The following is a 19,296-nucleotide window of genomic DNA, read 5'->3' on the forward strand; positions in this document are numbered from 1 at the left end:
AAAAAAAAAAAAAAAAAGGACCTAAGGAGATGATCAATATAAGAGTTTGCTGAAAAGCCCATAGCTTCTCATCCATTTGCATAAAAATAATTTGCACTTCTACAGCAAGATTTTTCAGATTTTTTTCCCTTTGCGAAGAGAGAGAGCTGTTAGCATTCAGACAGGGGCTCTGCAAGTACTGCATTTTCCCTACTCCTCGTGCAACTGCTACTGCAAGTGGTACACCAGCTCTTTACAGACAATTGGTCTCAATAGCTGGGCTAAAAGTGGAAAAATAATTACAATCGAGTGAAAATTGTAGGGCTAATGCTTTCTAGCCCAGTACCTGCTAACGGATATTGTAATTGTGGTAGGGCCCATTACCAACTCAAGACTGTCCCAAAGGAAAGGATAGCACTCACTGAACTGTTAGCATTACTTCCTTCAGCCCCCACACCCTGCAAGGCTGCCCACAAATCTCTTTAGACAGTCCCGGCTGAAAGCTGTTAGCAGCAGTAACAAGGTCTTAGCAAAACATTTTACAATACTCAGAATCCTTAAAGGCTTCACCCACAGCTGTCTTTAACACGAGGTTTGGAAAAGGCACGCGTGAACACCAGCCTCCAGTTCTGGTCATAGCCCCACGAAATCCTCGTTACCACCAGAAACTATTTTCCATGATCAGTTCTGGTGCCTACAAGGTTTCAGGTCACTCAAGTCCAAAAAGCAACCTCCTGGTTTTTGCAGTGTGAGTCCTCCAGCTAATTCATTCCCAGGCAGCTCCTGTGTGCTCCCACAAGCTGTGGTCATGCCTTTGAACTGTGGCACAGGCCATACTTAGAGGAGCTGCTTCGCTTCTTCACCTCCCTTCTCATCCAGCATTACAAACCGAGTGTCACTCACCGGCTGGTGTGGTTGTTTAGGTTCCCTGCTCCTTTGAAGTTACATGAGCACCGTCACACCTAATTATTTTTAAGTGCAGTGTAGGAGCTTTGCCGCTGAATTAGCAGCAATTCAGCACAGAAAGATAAAAATAAGTAATAAAATAGAGCAGAGCCAGTACTTGCAGCAGTTCTCAGGGATGTTCCTGATCCAGAAAGAAGAAATTCAAGAGATGTGCAGTAGATTTGCAATGGCTTGAAGGTCCTGACAAGAAGAGAAGCTAGACATTACTGACAGGGCTCTCTGATGTGCACTGCGCATACTCACCACCAGTGCTAATTGCAAGGCCACACTCCCTGCACTTAAAAGTGAGTGACAGAGCAACCATGGCCTGTCAGACATCAACATAGGATGTACAGAATCCTACAGAAATTCACATCGATTCCCCAGGCTTCTATCTCTAAGAATATCCATCCAGGCCTGAGTGAAAAAGAGGTATCTGAGCCAGAGCCCTGAAAGCTGAAGTTACCTCGAAGACAAGTTGCAAGTTACAGCAAAGATGAACAAGTGCATTGTTACAACATCCGGAGGCAAGGGAACAGGAACTATATCCTAGGTGTTACCTCAGCAGGGCTCTGGCTGCAGATTACTCCTTTCTCCCACAAAACCAACATCTTCAGGTCCCACAGGAAACAACACTATTGCAGGTGCTTGGGTGCTGCTGCCACAGTCCTAAGTCCTGAAAACAAAAGCCTTGGATAGTAAGTCAAGGAACTCTACTGACAGCGATTTCGGTGCACACAGATCAAGTTCCAGCAGTTTTCAGAAGCTATCAGCCACACAAGTACTTACAGACCACTATAAAATGCTGTGAAAAAAGTACAAGCTTTGCTACCAAGCAGCTTGTATACGTCTACGAAACATACACAAAATAAATTGCAGAGGTGGCAGAAAGCATTTGCAAAAGATGAAAAGATTAGGGAAGGTATTTTATGAACATGAAATTGCACTGCGGACAGATGGAAGCTCTTTTAGGTATAATGCACGTTGAACTAGCAGAAACAACACAAAAAGGGGAGCGCAGCAGAGAACCTGGCCCAGATTTTCAGCAGCACTGAATTCTGCAGTCAGCAAGAGAGCGTGTTACAGACCATTAACTCTGGAAGGTGCGTTAGGCAAATGGCTCTTCTGGGAGCTGCTTTCAGTAGCTAGTGATGACATGAATGCTCAAATATTCTCCTTTCCCACTAGTTACACTAAATGGGACATGAATAAATTCTTTCTGACATAAGGGAATCCCAATCTGGAGGAATCTGGCTGCTTTCTGACCTACTGCCCTAGCGTGGTGTCACACCAAGATGGACCATAGCAGAAAAGCCATCTCCTGTTCTGTTTTTATCCTCCCAAACATGGCCTTGAAATCATGCTTTGCAGCATAACCATAACCACTGCTTCGAAGGATCCCTAAGGGTGCTAGATATTGCAAAAGCAAGCTATTATCTCCCAGAGCCTGAAAACGTAACTGAGAAGCACAGACTACTGCCTGCTAAAATAGGTAATGTCAGATACAGAACAATGCCGTGATTGCAAATAACACACACAAAGACAATTGCATTAGAAAATAAAATCCCAGCTACACTCACAGCAAGAATTTAAGCTTCAAGACAAAAAAAAAAAAAAAAAAAAAAAAAAGTTGGGGGTGGTGGGGTGGAAGACTCTGAAGAAAGCCCTCCCACAGCTCTGTGAGAATACGAATCAACAGCTGCTAGTCAAAAAACACTGACACTTCCTCTACGCCACCCTGCATCCCATTTCCCACAACTCCACATCTCTCCCTCCACGTGATGAAAACTAGGCTGAATTGCAAGCAGAGCTGGAGGAGCCAAGTTTCTGAGCCAAGCAAGAGGGAGAGGCTGAGCTCTTGGCTGATTCAGATTCTTTTAGAGCAGTCTCACCCATCAAGTTTTATTTTTCCTGCTTTGTTTGTGGCTGGAGAAACTTGGAAACCAAACGATTCAATTCAAAACAAGACAAGTTTCTGCAGCGGCGCTGAACAGGACAAATGAAATAGATGCAGAAAAGGGAGTCCCAGCGACTGAAAATCGCGTGTCTCAGTTGCTGTGAAGAGGAATCACAGTGGGGAGAGGCAGGAAAAGGAAAGAGGTCAGGACACGGGCTCCCACTCATCCCAGACAGAGCTCCCAAGCTGCAGTAATCGCTGTGACCCACACAGCCCCAGCCACACACACCCCAAGAGCTGCAGCACCCTTCATCAGCCTGGTCACCCAGAAGCTTTCCTTCTCCCAAGGAGGAGCATGCTGTGCAGCTCAGCATCCCACAGCTTGCAGGATCAGCGAGAAGTCCCTCCTGTCCCCAGACAACCTAAGTGGGTTAGAGGTTCGGGCATCCCTGCCTGTACACGGAGCCAGCCCCAGAGCATCTGTGCCCTCAAGCACTGCACAATCAGTATCCTGCCTTTTTTCCCCCATCCTTCATCCCACACAGTTTCCAGGAGGAGGAAGAAGTTGAGATTCAGATTATCAGGAAAGGTTTTTCCTGAAGAAAGATGATGAGGGGAAGGAGATTCCTGCTGAGCTCCCTGCCATGCTCAAGACACAACGATTATTCCTGCTATCCAGGCTACCATTTTTTACTTGTCGTCTGCTTTGAAGCCACTTTGCCTTTATTTCAGTGGTGCAGTTTCAGGGTTCACTTGGTGTAGCAGCAAGAGATTAGTAATCAGTGGATAAAACATCATTTGTTGGGAGTAAAAACCTAAGATGTTAACCAGTTATCAGAAAGGCCCCAGGCACTGCTGTGCTCCGCACTTGGCCATACTTCACTGCTCTCTATACCCATGAGAAGCCTGTCTAGGGAGGTCCCAGCTATTAATTATCTCCATTTGTCATCTCTATACATCATCACTGGCCCAATAAGTTTACAAGTAATCTCATTTTTTGGAACAAAACAAGATCGCCAAAGACAAATATTGAATTCTGTGTGGTGTAATAAGTACATGCAGAAATCACAATACCATTACCTGAGGGTTACTGTGTAAGCCAGAATAAATACTCACTCCAGATCTAAAGGTAAACACACAGCATGAATTAATACAAAAACATAGTGGCAGATTACAAACAGTAAAATTGGTTTGGGTTTGCTTCATTTTAAATAAAACCCTACAGATCCATTTGCTGCTTCTTAATCCTTCACAATTGCTTCTAGAAAACTATTCACAAAGAGCTGGACACCAGCAGCATGGAAACACAGAACAACCTGCTTTAAAGGTCCACACCAAGGCCCCCAAAAATAAAATTCCAGCCTCACAAGCAATGAGACTTAACAAGGCATTTTACAGTCCACAAAACACAGTCCCCTTACAACTTCAGCTTTCACTGTCCTTGCGGGACTTCTTCGCATCTTACTCTGCCACTTCCATAAAGCTTTTTTAGAGAACAGAACTTAAGAGGTGTATTCACAGTTCTGCTCAGGCTGTTGTGAAAACACATCTCAATTAAGAAGTCTCTGCCAGCTAGAAAGGCTCTAAGAAATACCAGGGAATTGAAATTATTCTGCTAGGATTTGAAATGGTTTTAGTTTCTTATTTCATTTTGTACAGGTTCCAAGGTGTGCATGTTTTGAGTCCTAGTTAACACGACCTTTCCATTTCACTGGAATTATTACTCACACACAAAGGCAATCTCTTTTCTGATATAATACAAGATAAGCTTCTGCAGAACCCAGCAGTTCTTCGAGTTCGCAGCCAAAGCCTGTTTGCTAAGGTGAAACACGTACATTGCTAAAGTCCATCGTGATGATATTTATGTATGTTAGGGAGGTCATTTTGGTAGTGGAATTTTACTTTGTGTTCATAGTAGCCTATTTCCTACAGTATTTTTTTCCTACAATATTTCCTACTCATCTGTTTACTACTAAAGCCTCAGCTACATTCTCTTACGGATGAAATAAAGCTTTCCCGAGGAAACAAAAGCTATGGACTGCTGTATTCCATACATTGCCTCCTCACCCAGAATTAGAGCTCAGCTGCAAAGATGTTCATATATGTTGTCCAAATTATGTCCTTTGAATCCATCTAGATATAAAACACTGCTGTTACCAAAAAAAAAATACAATTAAAAAGTAAAACGAAACCCGCAATTTCTCTGCATTGTCCCCAGAATCTGAGAAATCTGGTCTCTCTTTTGCCAATAAACCTCGTTAACTTGAATTTCAGTTGTGGTACAGTGAGCTTTTCAGCATTATCTCAGAACAAGCAGTCTTCAGGTGTTCTGTTTTCTAGCACAGCAATCAAGTCCCAAGTGCCAGAAGCCTTACGTTCATTTGATTCCCACAGAAGAATGAATTAGAACAGCAGTAAGTGCTGCAAAATGAAGAGAAATGAATCTTAAGCCATGGAAACAGGAAGGAAAATAAATGAGAATCTTTCACATTTGGTCACTTTCACCACCGCAATTTAATGGGTGTTGTTTGTTTTTATGATGATGATGACAAATAACCCTGGGAAGCTCCAGGTTACGCGATCGTGTTTGTATTCTGTGTGGAAGAAGACTCCTTTCTCTTCTGCACGGGTTAGGTACCTTGTAGACAAAACAAAAACCAAAAACCACCACACACACAAGCCTGGGAAAATAAATACACGTTGTGTTGCCCTAATAAATTTATGAGTGTAATATGTGACTACGATCTGACCCGTGACCTACTGCTCCAGTCAGGGAGGATGTTGGCAGGAGCCAGTTGTAAGCCCTCAGGTTGGGCAGAAAATTACCTTCAGCCTCCCCTTGCAGCTCAGCCACCTGTGAAACTGAAAGGGAGGACAAGAAATATCCCACTTTTGTCACCATGTCCTCAGTCTTTGCTAAATGGTGCAGTTCAAGGTACATCGCGGTTCTGAGAATAGTGATCCTCAAGAGTCACTCATGGGTAATGTGACTAAGAACCATCAAAATCGCCTTGGCTTTGTCCCAAGGTAAATTTGTGAAAGCCCAGCCTTTCACTGGAAGGCTTTAAAACCATGTCAGCTTTCGCATGAGCTTCTCTTAAGAAAAGCCATATGATTGTAAAGCAAGTATTACCTAAAAGCAAGCGGCCTTCTTTAGGAGAGTCAAAGGCTACACAGTAAGCATTATCCGGAGAATAAAGTTTATGCTGAAATATAATAACATGGTACAACTACGGACCAGGTTGGTCAAATATTTTCCAAAGAATACACACCACCTGTGTCCGTGTTAACATAACCTTCCCTTTATTTAGAAGCCTTTATTCAATTTAACAGGAAAAAAAAAATTGCTTGACTGGCTTACTATAGTATTATAAATGCATTGGTACCTGCTTGTTCAGATGTCATGTCATCAAAATAACAATGATTTCTCAAATCCCAGTGATCAGAAAGAAAATTGCTAAGGATAACGTGAAGTTTGTAGCACAAATCTAGCGTGGTGTGCACTGGAAACACCAGTGATTATGTTCAATGAAGGGAAGAAAACAGCACTCCTAACCAAAATACTTACATGAGGTGAAGATGAAAAAAAAGAAAAAGCAAAGCAAAGCAAAGCACCTGCTTGTTCATCAGGTATGGTGAGTCCCATTCCAGAGAAGAACACTTTGCCCTCCCTCAGGCAGTATTTGAGGTGTGAAATCTCTCACTTCTGTCTTCAATAATAGGCTTTTAGTCTTATTCATCCAATAAGCCTGCCCTCTTTTTATCTTCTTTAAGAATTCAATGGGAAAAAGGGGATTGTACTCAGCCTCTCCCTCTTTTTTTTTTTTTTTTTTTTGTGTGTGTGTGTGTCCTTTTGCTGAACTGAAAACTTAAGACAGACAAGAACTAAAAAGTTACATGCCTTTGTCACCAAGTCAGACAGGCCTTGCAATGACTCAGGTACTAGCTATTGCTCTCGATTACAGTCACGAAGCATTTTATGAGGATGTTAAATTCAAGTCCCCGCCAGGAAAATGACAGCTTGACATAGAGAGCAACATCACGGATCAGTTCTGTGGAAAAGGGAAGTGGCGTAGCTGATAGCAGCACCAATTACCACCCTAAGACTCAACAGGGAAAACGCTATGGCAAGCCATTTCCTTGTTCAAGACCCATCACCACCGCACACCAGTTTGTACAGCAAACAGCAGTTAGATAAAATGCTTCCTGTATGAAGGAAAGCTGCTAACTTCTCGTGTTGTCTATGCATCCTGACATCTCAGGGAGTCCCTGGTGTCATTTCCACACCACTGTGCATGCTGCATGCCTGGGGCAGAGCTCTGTCTGATCCAGGACTGGGAAGCCCGTCCAAATTAACCTTCCCTGGAAAGTATTTCTGCACCAGAACTTGCAAAGGAACACAGAGCTATGTAGCAGCTGGTTGGAAAATAGAAGTACTGTTGAAAAGGAGGAGCTGAATGTTTAACCACTCATCGCTTTCTCTAGAATTAGGAGCTGTACAGCTCCAGCTGAACAGAGCAGTGCCATCAGGTTGTTCCTCTCTGCTCCCCCTTTTCCTCTCCTCCCTCTGCTCAGAGATACGGACAGCAGCACGCTTGCCTGCGAGGTAAGAGATGTGGACTGAAACCTCTGGAAAAGAAAGGAACTGAAAGCATATTTCTGTGTGAACGTGCCAGCTCTGCAGATGTTGGCTGGGAGATGGCTCTGGCTCTATCTGGGGTTAAGGAAAAAAGGAGGAGGAGGAGAAATAGCTGTGTTTAATTTGGCAATTCCCAGAACTCACTAGGTGTGCTCTGAGACTAAGCACCAAGGCAAAGCCCTGCAGGGGACAGAATCGGCAGAAGCAAAGCTAGTTCCTGCATTCCAGTCTGTTTCAGGCAGGACCTATGCACAGGATTTCTCCAATGGGGACAATTCCAGGCATGCTCAGAGACAGATCTCTGTGCTTGGGGAATGCAAACTCAAACAAGGAGGTGAGTTTAGGCATTTCCAGCATTAGGCAGCCACTGAGAGGAAACACTTTGGTCTGTAATTTAAAATGCAGGCAGTTCAGATCTAATTAAGTCTTATGTTAAAAACCAAAATATTTAAGATATTCTATTGCACATCCTCCTATAAAGCACAATGTTTGGCTGGGGACTTCAGCCATTACTGTGTATAAAAACGTGAATACCAACTAATCCTTTCATTGTAAAATCAGATTGGCACAGCAGTACCACCAACAACTGGCAAGCTGCATGTTGCCAATTAAGATCCATTCCTAACTTTGGGAAAAAAAAAAAAAAAAAAAAAAAAAAAAAAAAAAAAAAAAAAAAAAAAAAAGAAATCTCCTCTACCTGAATGCACTCCTCCCCACCCTCATTTTTTTCCAGGCTGCCTATCCGATAGTACAATGATTGCCTTTCAAAAATGTATCTGGAAAATACTTTTTTTTTTACCATGTCCCTAAAAAGGTGAGCCTCTTTGAACTAGTAGTTGTGGGAAACAACCTTCACAAACACGTGGGCATTAAATACCACCACAAAAGGTACAAGCAGAGGAGAGCAACGGGAGATACCATCCAGAAATGATTTTCCATAGTTATTTCACAAGAAAACAGAGGTCTCTGCTAGACATATGACATCTCCATGGAGAAGGAACCCCCTTGATTTTGGCTCCTTGCCTACTGGTGCCCAGGCACCTGCTGAGTACAGGGACCCACATCGGTGCTGAGCAGCAATCTGGTGGCAGCAAGCACCCTGTTATCCCCTGCCATGGGGCACAGAGCTCTGTACCAGCACACACGCCTCCTGCTCCTGTGCCACTGCTCCAGAGCCACTCAGCAGTGCTGCAGCCTTTGACACCACACCCCATGAAAAATGGGAAAGCAGAGGGTGTGCTAAACCAGGTCCCCAAACTGTGTTCTAGAGTCTGCCACAGATGTTGGAAAACAGGGGACAAAATAACCATAAATAATGACGTTTTCTATAACAAACACTGGAAAGCACCGATGGCTCACCAGGGGTTATGTTTTACACTCATAAATTATTCAGCCTATCCCCAAAACAAACACAGCACATCCCACACTTACTGAGGATTCCTTATGGTAAATGAGGATTCATAGAATTTGTAACATCACATCACGGCTGTTATAGGGACCCTGAACAGCTCAGATTACGAAGTACAGCAACAAATTGTCTATAATCCTGGATAAGCATTTATCTGTGCTGCAACATTTGTATTTCATATGTAAATTCTTTAGATTGGACAGAGTAGAGCTTCTGTTATATGACCACAGGGGAACACAATAGGCTTAAGCAGCTGCCATGAATATTTTACACCAACACATTAGCATGTTTTAACTTTCACTCACCATTAAATATTCAGTGGCTGAAAAGAAAGCTCTCTCTATGCCTTTCTGGTACCCACATTTGGCACTTCATGGCATTCAGCACAGTAGGCGGATGGGATGGCCTTCTTCCTCTTCATTTTCACCATTTTCTCAAGTTTGGCTTGGGACAACGGGGAGCAACGACTTCCAGATCATGAGGACTGTCAAAGTGGAATTCCCTGCAACAGAAGAGAACAGAACCTGACAATCTGTCCAGCAGGTACTTGGAGATAATATACCCAAGATTATTAGCTGCTTTAGGATGCTTTTCCATCCTATGCTGCTCAACAAAAAACTGTAGTCAGACATTAATTTTACTGAATGATGCAGGAACCCTTAGATAATCGATGAGACTTGCAGAAATTTGTATTGTAAAAGTTAAGTAGGCTTAAACAACAAGTATAGAGCATTTAGTGTTATTATACGAGATTCACATATCCAAAGACTTCCTTTTCGTACTGCAAAATAAACCAATATTGACACTGGCAGTACTTTCAAATGAGGCAGCATTCCTTTAACTGATTTTGGTGTTATGACATGAATAAACCATCCTTTATATAAACTGTAGAGACACCATCTCTATCTAATCTACACAGCATAGCCACATTATATAAGAAAAATTGACAGCTTGTTTTGGTTTTGTTGCTCTACAGGCTTTTTCTGCCCTGAAGGAAGCATCACACCAGTCCCATGTCCCCCAGGTACTTTCCGTCCCGAAGGAGCCGGGACATCACCCAGCTGCTTGACGTGCCCTGTGGATTTCTTTAATCCCATGCCTGGCCAAAAAGCATGTCTTCCATGCGGCTCTGAGGCAGCGCAGCCTGCAGAAGGGCAAGAGACATGCGTCTGCCTTGGGAAAGGGCAGGTGTTTCAGGTACAGAAGCAGTCCTGCAAGAGCAGTTCAGTCCTAACACATGTCCCATTGCTTCAGACTTTGATCTTCACCTGTCTTACCTCATGTGCACTGCCCTAATCAGTGTCTCTCTCTTTAGCATTGGCAGCTTTCAGTCCTACGTCTCATTTCCAATTACACTGAGCCACCGGTGTGGAAACACCACACCAGATTTACGCACGTTCTGAGTTTTAGAGCTACACCGATCCTTCTCCTTTGTGGGAAGTAAATGAAACGAAAGTTTCATCTGACCTCAGTGAAATAAGGCGCAATGCCTAATGCGGCAAGGTACAGAACAGCATCTGCATGGGACTGCAGGTTGCTAAATAAATATCTGGTTTTTCTTCCAGGCCCGTGATGCTCACTGCACATGCCCTCCAGGTTATCAGAGCTCCTCCGACGGTGGAAGACACTGTGTCAAACGAACATATGATATCTGTCGGGATACAGCCTCTCGAAATCAGGAAGGACAGTGTTTAACCAAGAAAGAATGGGCTCATTATTGCTCAGAAAAGGTAGAGCTTTTTTCCACTAGTTAAATCCAAGGTACACGCAGAAACTGCCCTACAGCAAACTCCCTAGCTCTTTCTTCACTGAGCACAGACAGCAGAACCAAGCGTGTTAGTGTTCTCACAGGAGGTTTTGCTGCTTCTTCAAACTGAAAAAGGAAGCCAGACAAGAAGCCAGATTTCCACCTTCACTCAAGGAAAACCTGGCTTCTAAGGTATTCTAATTTATCTTCTAAGCTGCTATTTCATTCCTTTTTTTTTTTTTTTTTCCCTGCAGGTTTGTACTGTCCCCAGGGATTATCAAGGCTATGACAAGGTTCTTGGCCTCTGCATCTGTCAAGCTGAGGATCTGGAGAGTGTGTGCAATTCGCAGTGTAGGAGACAACAAAGAGAGACTCTGCGGGTCACTTGTACCAAGAAAAATCCTCAGCTCGTTATCACTTACAGAAACGGGAGCAAGGTAAAAAGCTGGAGTTATTTTCACCATCTACTATTTTTTGCTATATTTATATTTTCATTTTTCAGCAATTCAGCAATTTTTCAACAAAAGAGAAGCCTCATGTTTGTTTGTTTGTTTCCTTTGAAGATTATAGAAAGCAACAAACAACCCCCCACCCCAGACACTAGTCTATTATACGCAGAGCATTTTTTTTTTCTACCTGGCCTTACATTGCAACCGTGTGAAAAAATCCCATGTTTTCCAAGTCCTTTTTCTTTTAGGTTGCCGTTGTCTTGGAAGAATTAGGAACAGTTCTACTAGGACCATATTTCCCTTTAAAAGATGTCTGCACTTCAGAACAAAGCAAATATTCCCATTCAGCATACATCGTCAAAACAAGTGGTAAGGGAAGGGCTAACAAGAGCTATAGCGTTAGCTGGTGTAGAGTTATAGCTTGGTATTACATGTTTTTTTTTTTTATAAATAACTGCAATTTCCATATTATTTATAATGCAAACAAAAAATCTTGATACACTGTGATAGCATAAAGTAATATTAAGTCACTCTTCTGTGCACAATTCACCCCGCTCAGTCCCAGAACATTAATGCGAGTTCTATACATTTCCAATATTTTGGGAATGTACAGATACTCAGACTCCCTCCCACTCCCATTTTCTAAACAGACATGAACAATATCTTCATGTGTTAAGGGACTCACATCCTTTATCTGAAGAGATTTTCATTTGGGCTTCAGATTTTAATGTGAATTTACCAAATAGAATTAGAAGTAGGTAAACATTTTTTTATTTTTTTTTTAGCATTCTAGAACTAAAGCCATAAACACTATTTATACAACCACATGAAAATTTAGTAGTAGCAATAGGATGCAATCGTTTGCCCATGGTACCTTTGTACAGTTTCATTGACTTCAGCCAAGTTAAACCAGTTGCTGCTTAAGGAACAGGTCTTGCAACACCAAACAAACCCTAAAGCCTTTGGATAAGGCCCAAGTGTTTTTAAGCACTGCCCTAGAATAAGAAAAGTGAACTGAAAAGCATGCAGTTTAGTTTTAGGTTCTGTAGGCTTTATTTGGGGGGTTGGTGAGCTGATACTCTATAAACTAAAAGAAAAATAGAAGTCCAACTTGTTGAAAAACAGAAGTGACCAATACTTTTTATACTGCTTCAGGGAAAGGATTTTTAGGAGTGTATAATCCTGACCCACAGCTATTTCACAACTTCATCATGCTAAACAAGGCTTCATCGCTACAGAGAAACTGGCCTTCCTCAGCAACAGCTCCAGGTAAGGTCTCAGAAAGCTGCAGAGCATATATTTAAATACAGATTCTCCAAGATTTAATTGCTTCCTCACATCAACCATCTCCAGTACTTAACTAAATAGGAAATAGCAACAGTTAAACAGACCTTACCATCCTTAAACTCCCAGAGAAACTGTTCACACTAAGCACAGGGAAGCGAAAGGAAAAGCTCCGACTTCTCTGCACTGCGAGTCAGAGCCACTGCACTCCCAGCTGCCAACAGGCTGCTTCCTCCTGGCCCCCGTCTCTCCCCCAGGGGCAAGGAGGAACAGCTGTGTGGCAACTGAATGCACAGCACCTGGCACGCAGCCCCCTGCCTTCCACCACATCCACAGGGCTGCAGGGAGGACAGCGCCCAGGAGCAACTGGCAGGGTGGAGCTCTCCTCAGATCCTGATCCACGCTTCTGCTCCATTCCTCAATTCTAATTTACGCCACCGTCTCCATAGCTTTGGGCAATTCAGATGACTTCCTTAGTAGTTCCACTCGCATTCCTCTTGGAGAGCAGGACTTGAGTTCCTCCGTGTCTCCAGAGATATCCTCAAATCCATAGCCAAGCCAAATCTGACTAAAGACAAGAAGACAGATACCTTACAAAGGATTTTACAAGAAGTGCTACTTCTTCACTAGACATGCTTCAGCAGAGCCATTGAAAAAAGACAAGAAAACGTGGTGCAAAATTAGCCCATGTCAGGAAAATGCCAGTTGCATTTTTACGTGCTGTCTTGACAGTATGCCTTACTCTGGAAGCCAGACTTGCATCTATAAAGCTTAGTCATAAAAATGAATATATAAAAAGGAAATGCTGTATTCTGCAGCAGTTCTGTAGGCAGAAAATGATCGGTAATGATCCAAACCTGTGCTTTTACAGGTAACTCTAGCCAGGAAGAATCCAGATCTCCCATGGAACAAAGCCTGAAACCTTCAACTTCCACATCAAAAATCATATTTACTGGCATCTTAAATCCTACCACATGCGTTAATGCTAATGTTACCATCATGTTCATTGTCTCCAAGGAACATTACCCAGTTTATGATGTGTAAGTACAAAGCCTGAATGCAGAACTTAGCTAATGCACTTTTGCTTAAGCTACAGACAAACGGGCTGAAGTTTTCACTTCTCTCGACACAGAACTAAGAGGAAACGTGACTAGGAAGACTAGAAGTCTCATTATTAAGCATACTTCAATGTCTTTTTCAAAGAGAAGACACTGTGGCACAGTAGGAAACAGCGTGTAAGACTTCAGGAAAGCAACATTCACTTATTAAAATAAGCAAAAATAAACGTTTACATGTTGTTCTTGATGCCCTGCTGGAGCTATTTCTGACCCATTAAAAGGCATATCCGTGTTAACACTTTGCAGGATGACTTCTCACTAGCTTATACTGTATAATTGCTCTAGTTGATCCTGAGTTCTCTTCCCTTTTCTATAGTCATTGAGTTTTAGGATCTTATCTGAGCTAAGGATTAGATTTTGGTAAACTAACCCAAATGGAAACAAGCAGTTTCCACTGCACTGAAAGCCTGGGGAGCTCTGCCTTTGCTTCTTTTATTTCTGTGGGTTTCTTCCCCTATGGCCTATTTTATATCTGGCATTCACCCAGCTTCAAAGCACCAAGTAACACAAGGGACACGTAATGAATAACAAAACCTTCACGTGGATTCCGTGTTGGCATCTGTGGTGTTTAAACACCTACAAGGGGTCCCCATGACTGTTTGACTGTTTCTTCACTGCTAAATAAACATCCATGCTGCTTAAGGTTAATTCCTGCTACATCACATAGAGAACTGGTTCGAGCAGCCCAAACCAAAGTAGGGCTGAATTAACAGTGCCGCTGTGTGGACAATTAGAGGTCCAGCGCCTAAACTCGTGCTGATCTCAGTTATTTAATGACATGGATGAACCCTAAGTGGCAACTATGCCTTGCCAAAGCTCTGCTGTAGGTATAAGTCTACACAGACACACAAAACCTAGTGACAAGAATGGACTTTTGTACTTTTTCTCCTAGAAACAACCTGTACAACACGAATGCTGAATTTGACTGGGGGGATTTTCGAAGGCTCGCAGAGGAAGTGAGAGAGGCCTCCCAAAAAATCCTCTTCTTCCTCTTCCAGTTCCAGCACCCTGGTACCTATGTGTTACAACTGAGCAGCAATCAGCACAAAAAAATGGTTTGTATCAAGGAATCCTCTATTTGCATTTATAATGTCCCCCTTGGCAAAGCATTTCATGATCCATTTGATGGCTTGGAATCAAAGGAAATATTAAAAATATGAATGAGGATTTTTCATTTTTGTACTTTGTACTGCACAGGTGAGTATGACACTGAGCATGTGAGTTTGCATGCATGGGCATTACGTGTGTAACTGCAAAATGGTGCAACAGCTGCAAAGCTTAAACTTGGTGTAAGAACCAAAATAACACCTCAGATTTAAATCAGCATGCGCATTTGAATCATTTGCACTGACGTGGAATTTCTATTTATGCTCGTTTCATTAAGTACATCAGGGTCATGCCACTTGGAGGACAGTGTTATGAAGAGGGGCCGTTCTTCCCCACAACTCCCAGATACACTGTACAGGTGGGCATTGCAAAAAAACAAGACCTCCTACTGAAACCTGACTGGACAGCAGTTTTTGGAGTAATCACAGGACTTCTCACATTGCTTATTACCTGTGTGGCATTGACAGTAAGTAGTAGATACCAAAAAAAACCTTCTTAAAAGAATATTACAAGACCTTGCACAACAAACCTCACACAAAGAACTGTCCATCATTAATGAGTTTATTCAGTCGTCATTCAGGTGGCTTTCTGTTTTTCTCTACTTATTCAGACAAAAGTCCCCAAGGCCACAACATTTCTGAGATGAGATGTGCTATTTCACAATAAACAAATGAAATGGTTCTTCAGACTGCAAATCCCCCAAACAGCCATTCTTTTACATTTTTAGTATGTCCTGAAATCAGCAGGCTTTTTCTGCAACCAGACTACTGAAGTAATGATAGTAAAATGTGATTTATTCCTCCAGCAGATCCAAACAACAGATAACTATACTTCCTTCCCCTTGGTTTCAGCCTCATCTGCTAAGATTAATAATTCTGTCTTAGAACAGACCACTCTAATGATGTACTTAGAAAACAGATCCTCAGGGTCTTTGCCTAACAGGTGATGATGCATCCTACTTGTTGAGTGACTAACATGTGAATCACATAATAGAACATGTCAAAATAAGACAAGGAACTTACTTCTTCAATTTTCTTGTGTTTTGCAGCTTTTTTGTCAGGGGCTTAGCTGGTCACAGAAAGGCACTGCCTGTCCTCCGTTTCGAAGGCAGCAGCTGAAGTATAATCTAGACAGATATTCTTCCAACATATCAACAGTCTTTCCCATCAAAAAGTGTCACCCCTGGCTGCAGAACAAAGGTAGTACGGATGCTGACTCTTGCAGCACTGATGGAACAGGTCAGAAAACAAAAATGTTAAACAACAGCGGGTCTACCTGGTTACTTGCATATAATGGAGCCATGATCCCATGTCTAACAATGCAGTGGGCCCCAGATTTAGTGACCTGCGTGTGTTCTTTATTCAAAAAACAGTTGTAAGTAAAAATATTAATAAATGAGTATTCACATTTCAGCCTGCTTCCTTAAAAAGAGTGATACTTGGGAACCTGAAGAAGAGATAGACCTCGAGTCCTTTAATACCAATGTGTTCTTTGAACTTTTGCTGAGACAGTCACAGTCAGTCACAGCCAAACTGGGCCATTTCAAAGAAGAGGTAAAAGCCTAGAACACATAACTTTGCCTGTTCCCATTATTTCATTAGCCTTTGGCTGTTAAGTGTGTACTTTATTTCAACTTTAGTATTTTCAGAACATGAAACACATATATGTACCCACATTCTTAATAGTGTTGTTTATACCTTATAACATAGTGTGAGGAGTACTGACCCGAAGGCAAACATTTTGGTTTCCTTATGGTTCTGCTCTGCACTGATACCATTTTCAGAAAGTGACTTAATCTCCCAGCTTCTATTTTTCACCTGTAAAATGAAAATAATATAGATTACCTGGTCAAATATTTCAGAACTGCAGATTAAATTAAGGAGAACTAAACATAAATGAATATGCAGTTACACAGATATGGAGTCTCCTCATTTGAATGTTATAATAATCTCACAGCTGATATCAATGGGATAACATTTCACAGCCACAGAATAACTATGACGAATCTATCTGTACCACTCATCTGACTGCATTTGTGGTTTAAAGAACAGCAGAGGGAGCTGGCATTACAGCATGGTTAGCAGACAGGTTGCATGAAGAGATCATTGTACCACAGTCCAGGAAACCTAGCATGAATGTGTTTTGTATTGAAAACTCATTACATGAAGAAGCATGTACGGAAAATTCACTGTCTTCAAACCGTATCTTATAGTCCTACTTTTTTTTCTTTGCCTAAGGTGAAAATGATGTATCGCAACCTTACGAATGAAATGTCTTCACTGAAAAACCTTTGGATAATGACGCCAGGTATCCCTGAAGAGATGGAGTCTTATGAGAGCACAATGACAGAGAATTACATGAAAGCAAAACAGCAGGTAAGGCTCAGCTCAGCATTATTTACACACGGAGTAACAAATGACATCCATGGTAGTCTCCTTTCACAGTTTTGGCCACAATCATTTAGAACATCACTTTTGGAACTGTAAATATGTTGTATCTCAACAACATTCCTCTGTGAACAACAGGCTACATCGCACCCTTAAAGCATTTGAAGTTGCTGCTGTTGCTTCATGCTAACACGAATATCTCTTTGAAAGATTACTCACTTTTTTCTTTCCTTGATCTGCCTGATGGATCTATACGTCCCAGCTCTTCGTTTGGGAGCCTTTGTCTCTCTGCTTCAGTAGCAGAGGTTTCTGCTTTCAAAACAGCACAGGTTTGTATAAGCATGTTACAACTTTTTTCCACTTCAGAATTGGATTTGTTTACATTCTTACAAAAGTTCTAAGGATGAAATGATTTCATGTCTTATAAACAGAAATACACTTGTCTCCCTTGGAAAAATGTGTACTCTACACAGTAAGGAGTTGAAAATATGTATATATTTTTTTCCTTAATGACCTGGTAGAAGTTCTGCAGCACTTGTTAAAAGGATATCCTGAATTACTAGCTTATTCAGAGCTGGAAACATGCTTATCACTTACAAGCTAGGTAACTGTAACTCAGCATATTAGAGTTATCAGCACGTGCATGCTCAAATTCAAATAAACAGGTTAAGATTATATTTTATTTCAAATCTTTGTCATTTTTAATAAAGGGAGAAAAAGTTGCAATTTCTGTTTATATTTAGATAAAACAAAAGATGACATTTGGATCTTATATCCCACTTAGGCAGAAGAACAGATACAGCAGAGGAAACAGCTGGCTGCTGAATACGAGGAAAGTATGAACAAACAGATACACTTACTGCAGCATGACCTGAAATGTCAGGAAGAGCATTATGTCACCTTCAATTCTGCGCTGCGAGAGGCAGTGAGACTAGCAGAGATGCTGACAAATGAGGTGGCTTGTAGAGGAAGCCAAACAATGTCATCGCAGCTAGACTGTACAAGGTAATAAACATGCTGAAAAACTCCGCTGCAACTTTCCATTTGCTAGCTAGAAAGCATTGTGGTGATTGGGTGGCTTGTGTTTGGCAGCACTTGTATCCAGAAGGTGAAAGTTGATTCTTCATGCAGAAGATCAGACAGTGCAGTTCATAATATTCACATTTCTGTAAAGGAAGGCTAGAAAATCTCAAACAGCTGTAAATTGAAGACACTCCCATCAGAAAACAGAGGACAAGTGTATTTTGAGGTTGTTTTCTTCTGCTACCAAATGATTTGTCTCTGGGATGTCATGCGAGCTATAGATGGTGTACCACCCATGTTCTGGCAGGTCTTACAGTGGTCAGAATCAGAACTGTGAGATTAACAAGAAAACAGAGAAAAGAGAAAGTGGCATTTTTTACTGCAGTAGCCAAAGCAAATACTCATCAAGCTCTGTATTTGCCAAAGTGCAGAGATCATTTATATGTCCTTCAAATTTCTTCTTACACTGCTCCCTTGAAATTATTTTACCTTATCTTCAGATGGCAAGTAACCATCTTTATCTCTTGAATTCCAGCCTGTTAGCCCAAATAGATGCTGCAAGCAGCAGGATGTCAAGCGTAATAATAACAGAGAGTCACCGCCTCAAAGCATGGGGAGTGCTGGGTGAAGGAACAGGAGCTCAGCTTCTGAACAAAGCTAAAACCAAGATCCTTACCAAGCAGGAACTCGTGGGTAACTACAACCTCTAGAAATTCATTTCAAAATGATGTTAGCATGTAAGGAGGTATAGGCAGGCACGAGCAGGTATGCTGCTATTGATGCTTCTGTAAATAGGTCACAAAAGAACCGATAGCAAAGTGAAGAAAGAATGCACTTAAAAAAAGAAGTCCTCATTGAGATCCCACCAACAACTCATAAATAGAGGAGCTGCTAACAAAAGCATAGAAAAAAAGTTCTACTGATGACTATGTTGTTTCTCAAAAAGAATGTCAAAGTTCATCAAGATCTTCAGGTACTTACTAACCATCCCCTAGCAACACAGCAAGGGAGTGAATAGTCTGTAGCCGAGTCTCAATGAGTTAAAGTTTTTCTTATGTGTTTGTCTCCTTTATAATATTGCTGCATGTGTTTTGAGACAATAAAATGTAAGAGGTGCCCTAGCACTGAGAGGCATCTTTCTTTCACCCTTCTATAAGGAACAGGGAAAAAAAAAAGACTTTGTATGTTTAAATGAATGCTGCAGACTAAGGCAATAAGATATAAAATCCCGAAAGCACATTCATGAAACATCATTCTCTTTACTGTTACGAAACTTATGCAGACATGGTTCAGAGAGGCTCAAGTCCCCATGT

The 19,296-nt window shown here is 41.8% G+C and overlaps 2 protein-coding genes across 5 annotated transcripts in view; one reads left to right on the plus strand and one right to left on the minus strand.

The window, feature by feature from the left end:
* POU2AF1 (POU class 2 homeobox associating factor 1) overlaps positions 1 to 12,612 on the minus strand; it is a 79,109-nt gene extending 66,497 nt beyond the window's left edge. For 2 of the 4 annotated variants that reach the window (XM_068659214.1, XM_068659212.1), the window contains exons 1-2: positions 12,461 to 12,611; positions 9,174 to 9,370 (exon numbers count right to left, since the gene is read on the minus strand). The gene's annotated coding sequence lies outside the window, so the exon portion shown is untranslated. Of the gene's footprint in view, positions 1 to 9,173; positions 9,371 to 12,455 lie in introns of all 4 variants that reach the window. The other 2 variants (XM_068659215.1, XM_068659213.1) reach the window with 2 other exon arrangements.
* LOC137843608 (uncharacterized) lies at positions 9,270 to 14,687 on the plus strand. Its single transcript, XM_068659050.1, has 8 exons — positions 9,270 to 9,411; positions 10,465 to 10,598; positions 10,870 to 11,052; positions 11,313 to 11,433; positions 12,220 to 12,333; positions 13,220 to 13,388; positions 14,359 to 14,521; positions 14,664 to 14,687. Exons 1-8 carry the CDS (start codon positions 9,270 to 9,272, stop codon positions 14,685 to 14,687), a joined length of 1,050 nt encoding a protein of 349 aa, XP_068515151.1.
* Positions 14,688 to 19,296: the final 4,609 nt, after the last annotated feature.

The sequence above is a fragment of the Anas acuta genome, chromosome 23, assembly GCF_963932015.1.
Source record: "Anas acuta chromosome 23, bAnaAcu1.1, whole genome shotgun sequence".
Classification (NCBI taxonomy): Eukaryota; Metazoa; Chordata; class Aves; order Anseriformes; family Anatidae; genus Anas; species Anas acuta.

What these genes read in the sequence shown, in the direction of transcription:
- LOC137843608 (XM_068659050.1), top strand. Translation starts at nt 9,270, where the DNA reads ATGGCCTTCTTCCTCTTCATTTTCACCATTTTCTCAAGTTTGGCTTGG. An exon ending in ATACATCGTCAAAACAAGTG is followed by an intron (nt 11,434 to 12,219) that starts GTAAGGGAAGGG and finishes ATACTGCTTCAG; the next exon opens with GGAAAGGATTTTTAGGAGTG. An exon ending in TTCCTCAGCAACAGCTCCAG is followed by an intron (nt 12,334 to 13,219) that starts GTAAGGTCTCAG and finishes GTGCTTTTACAG; the next exon opens with GTAACTCTAGCCAGGAAGAA.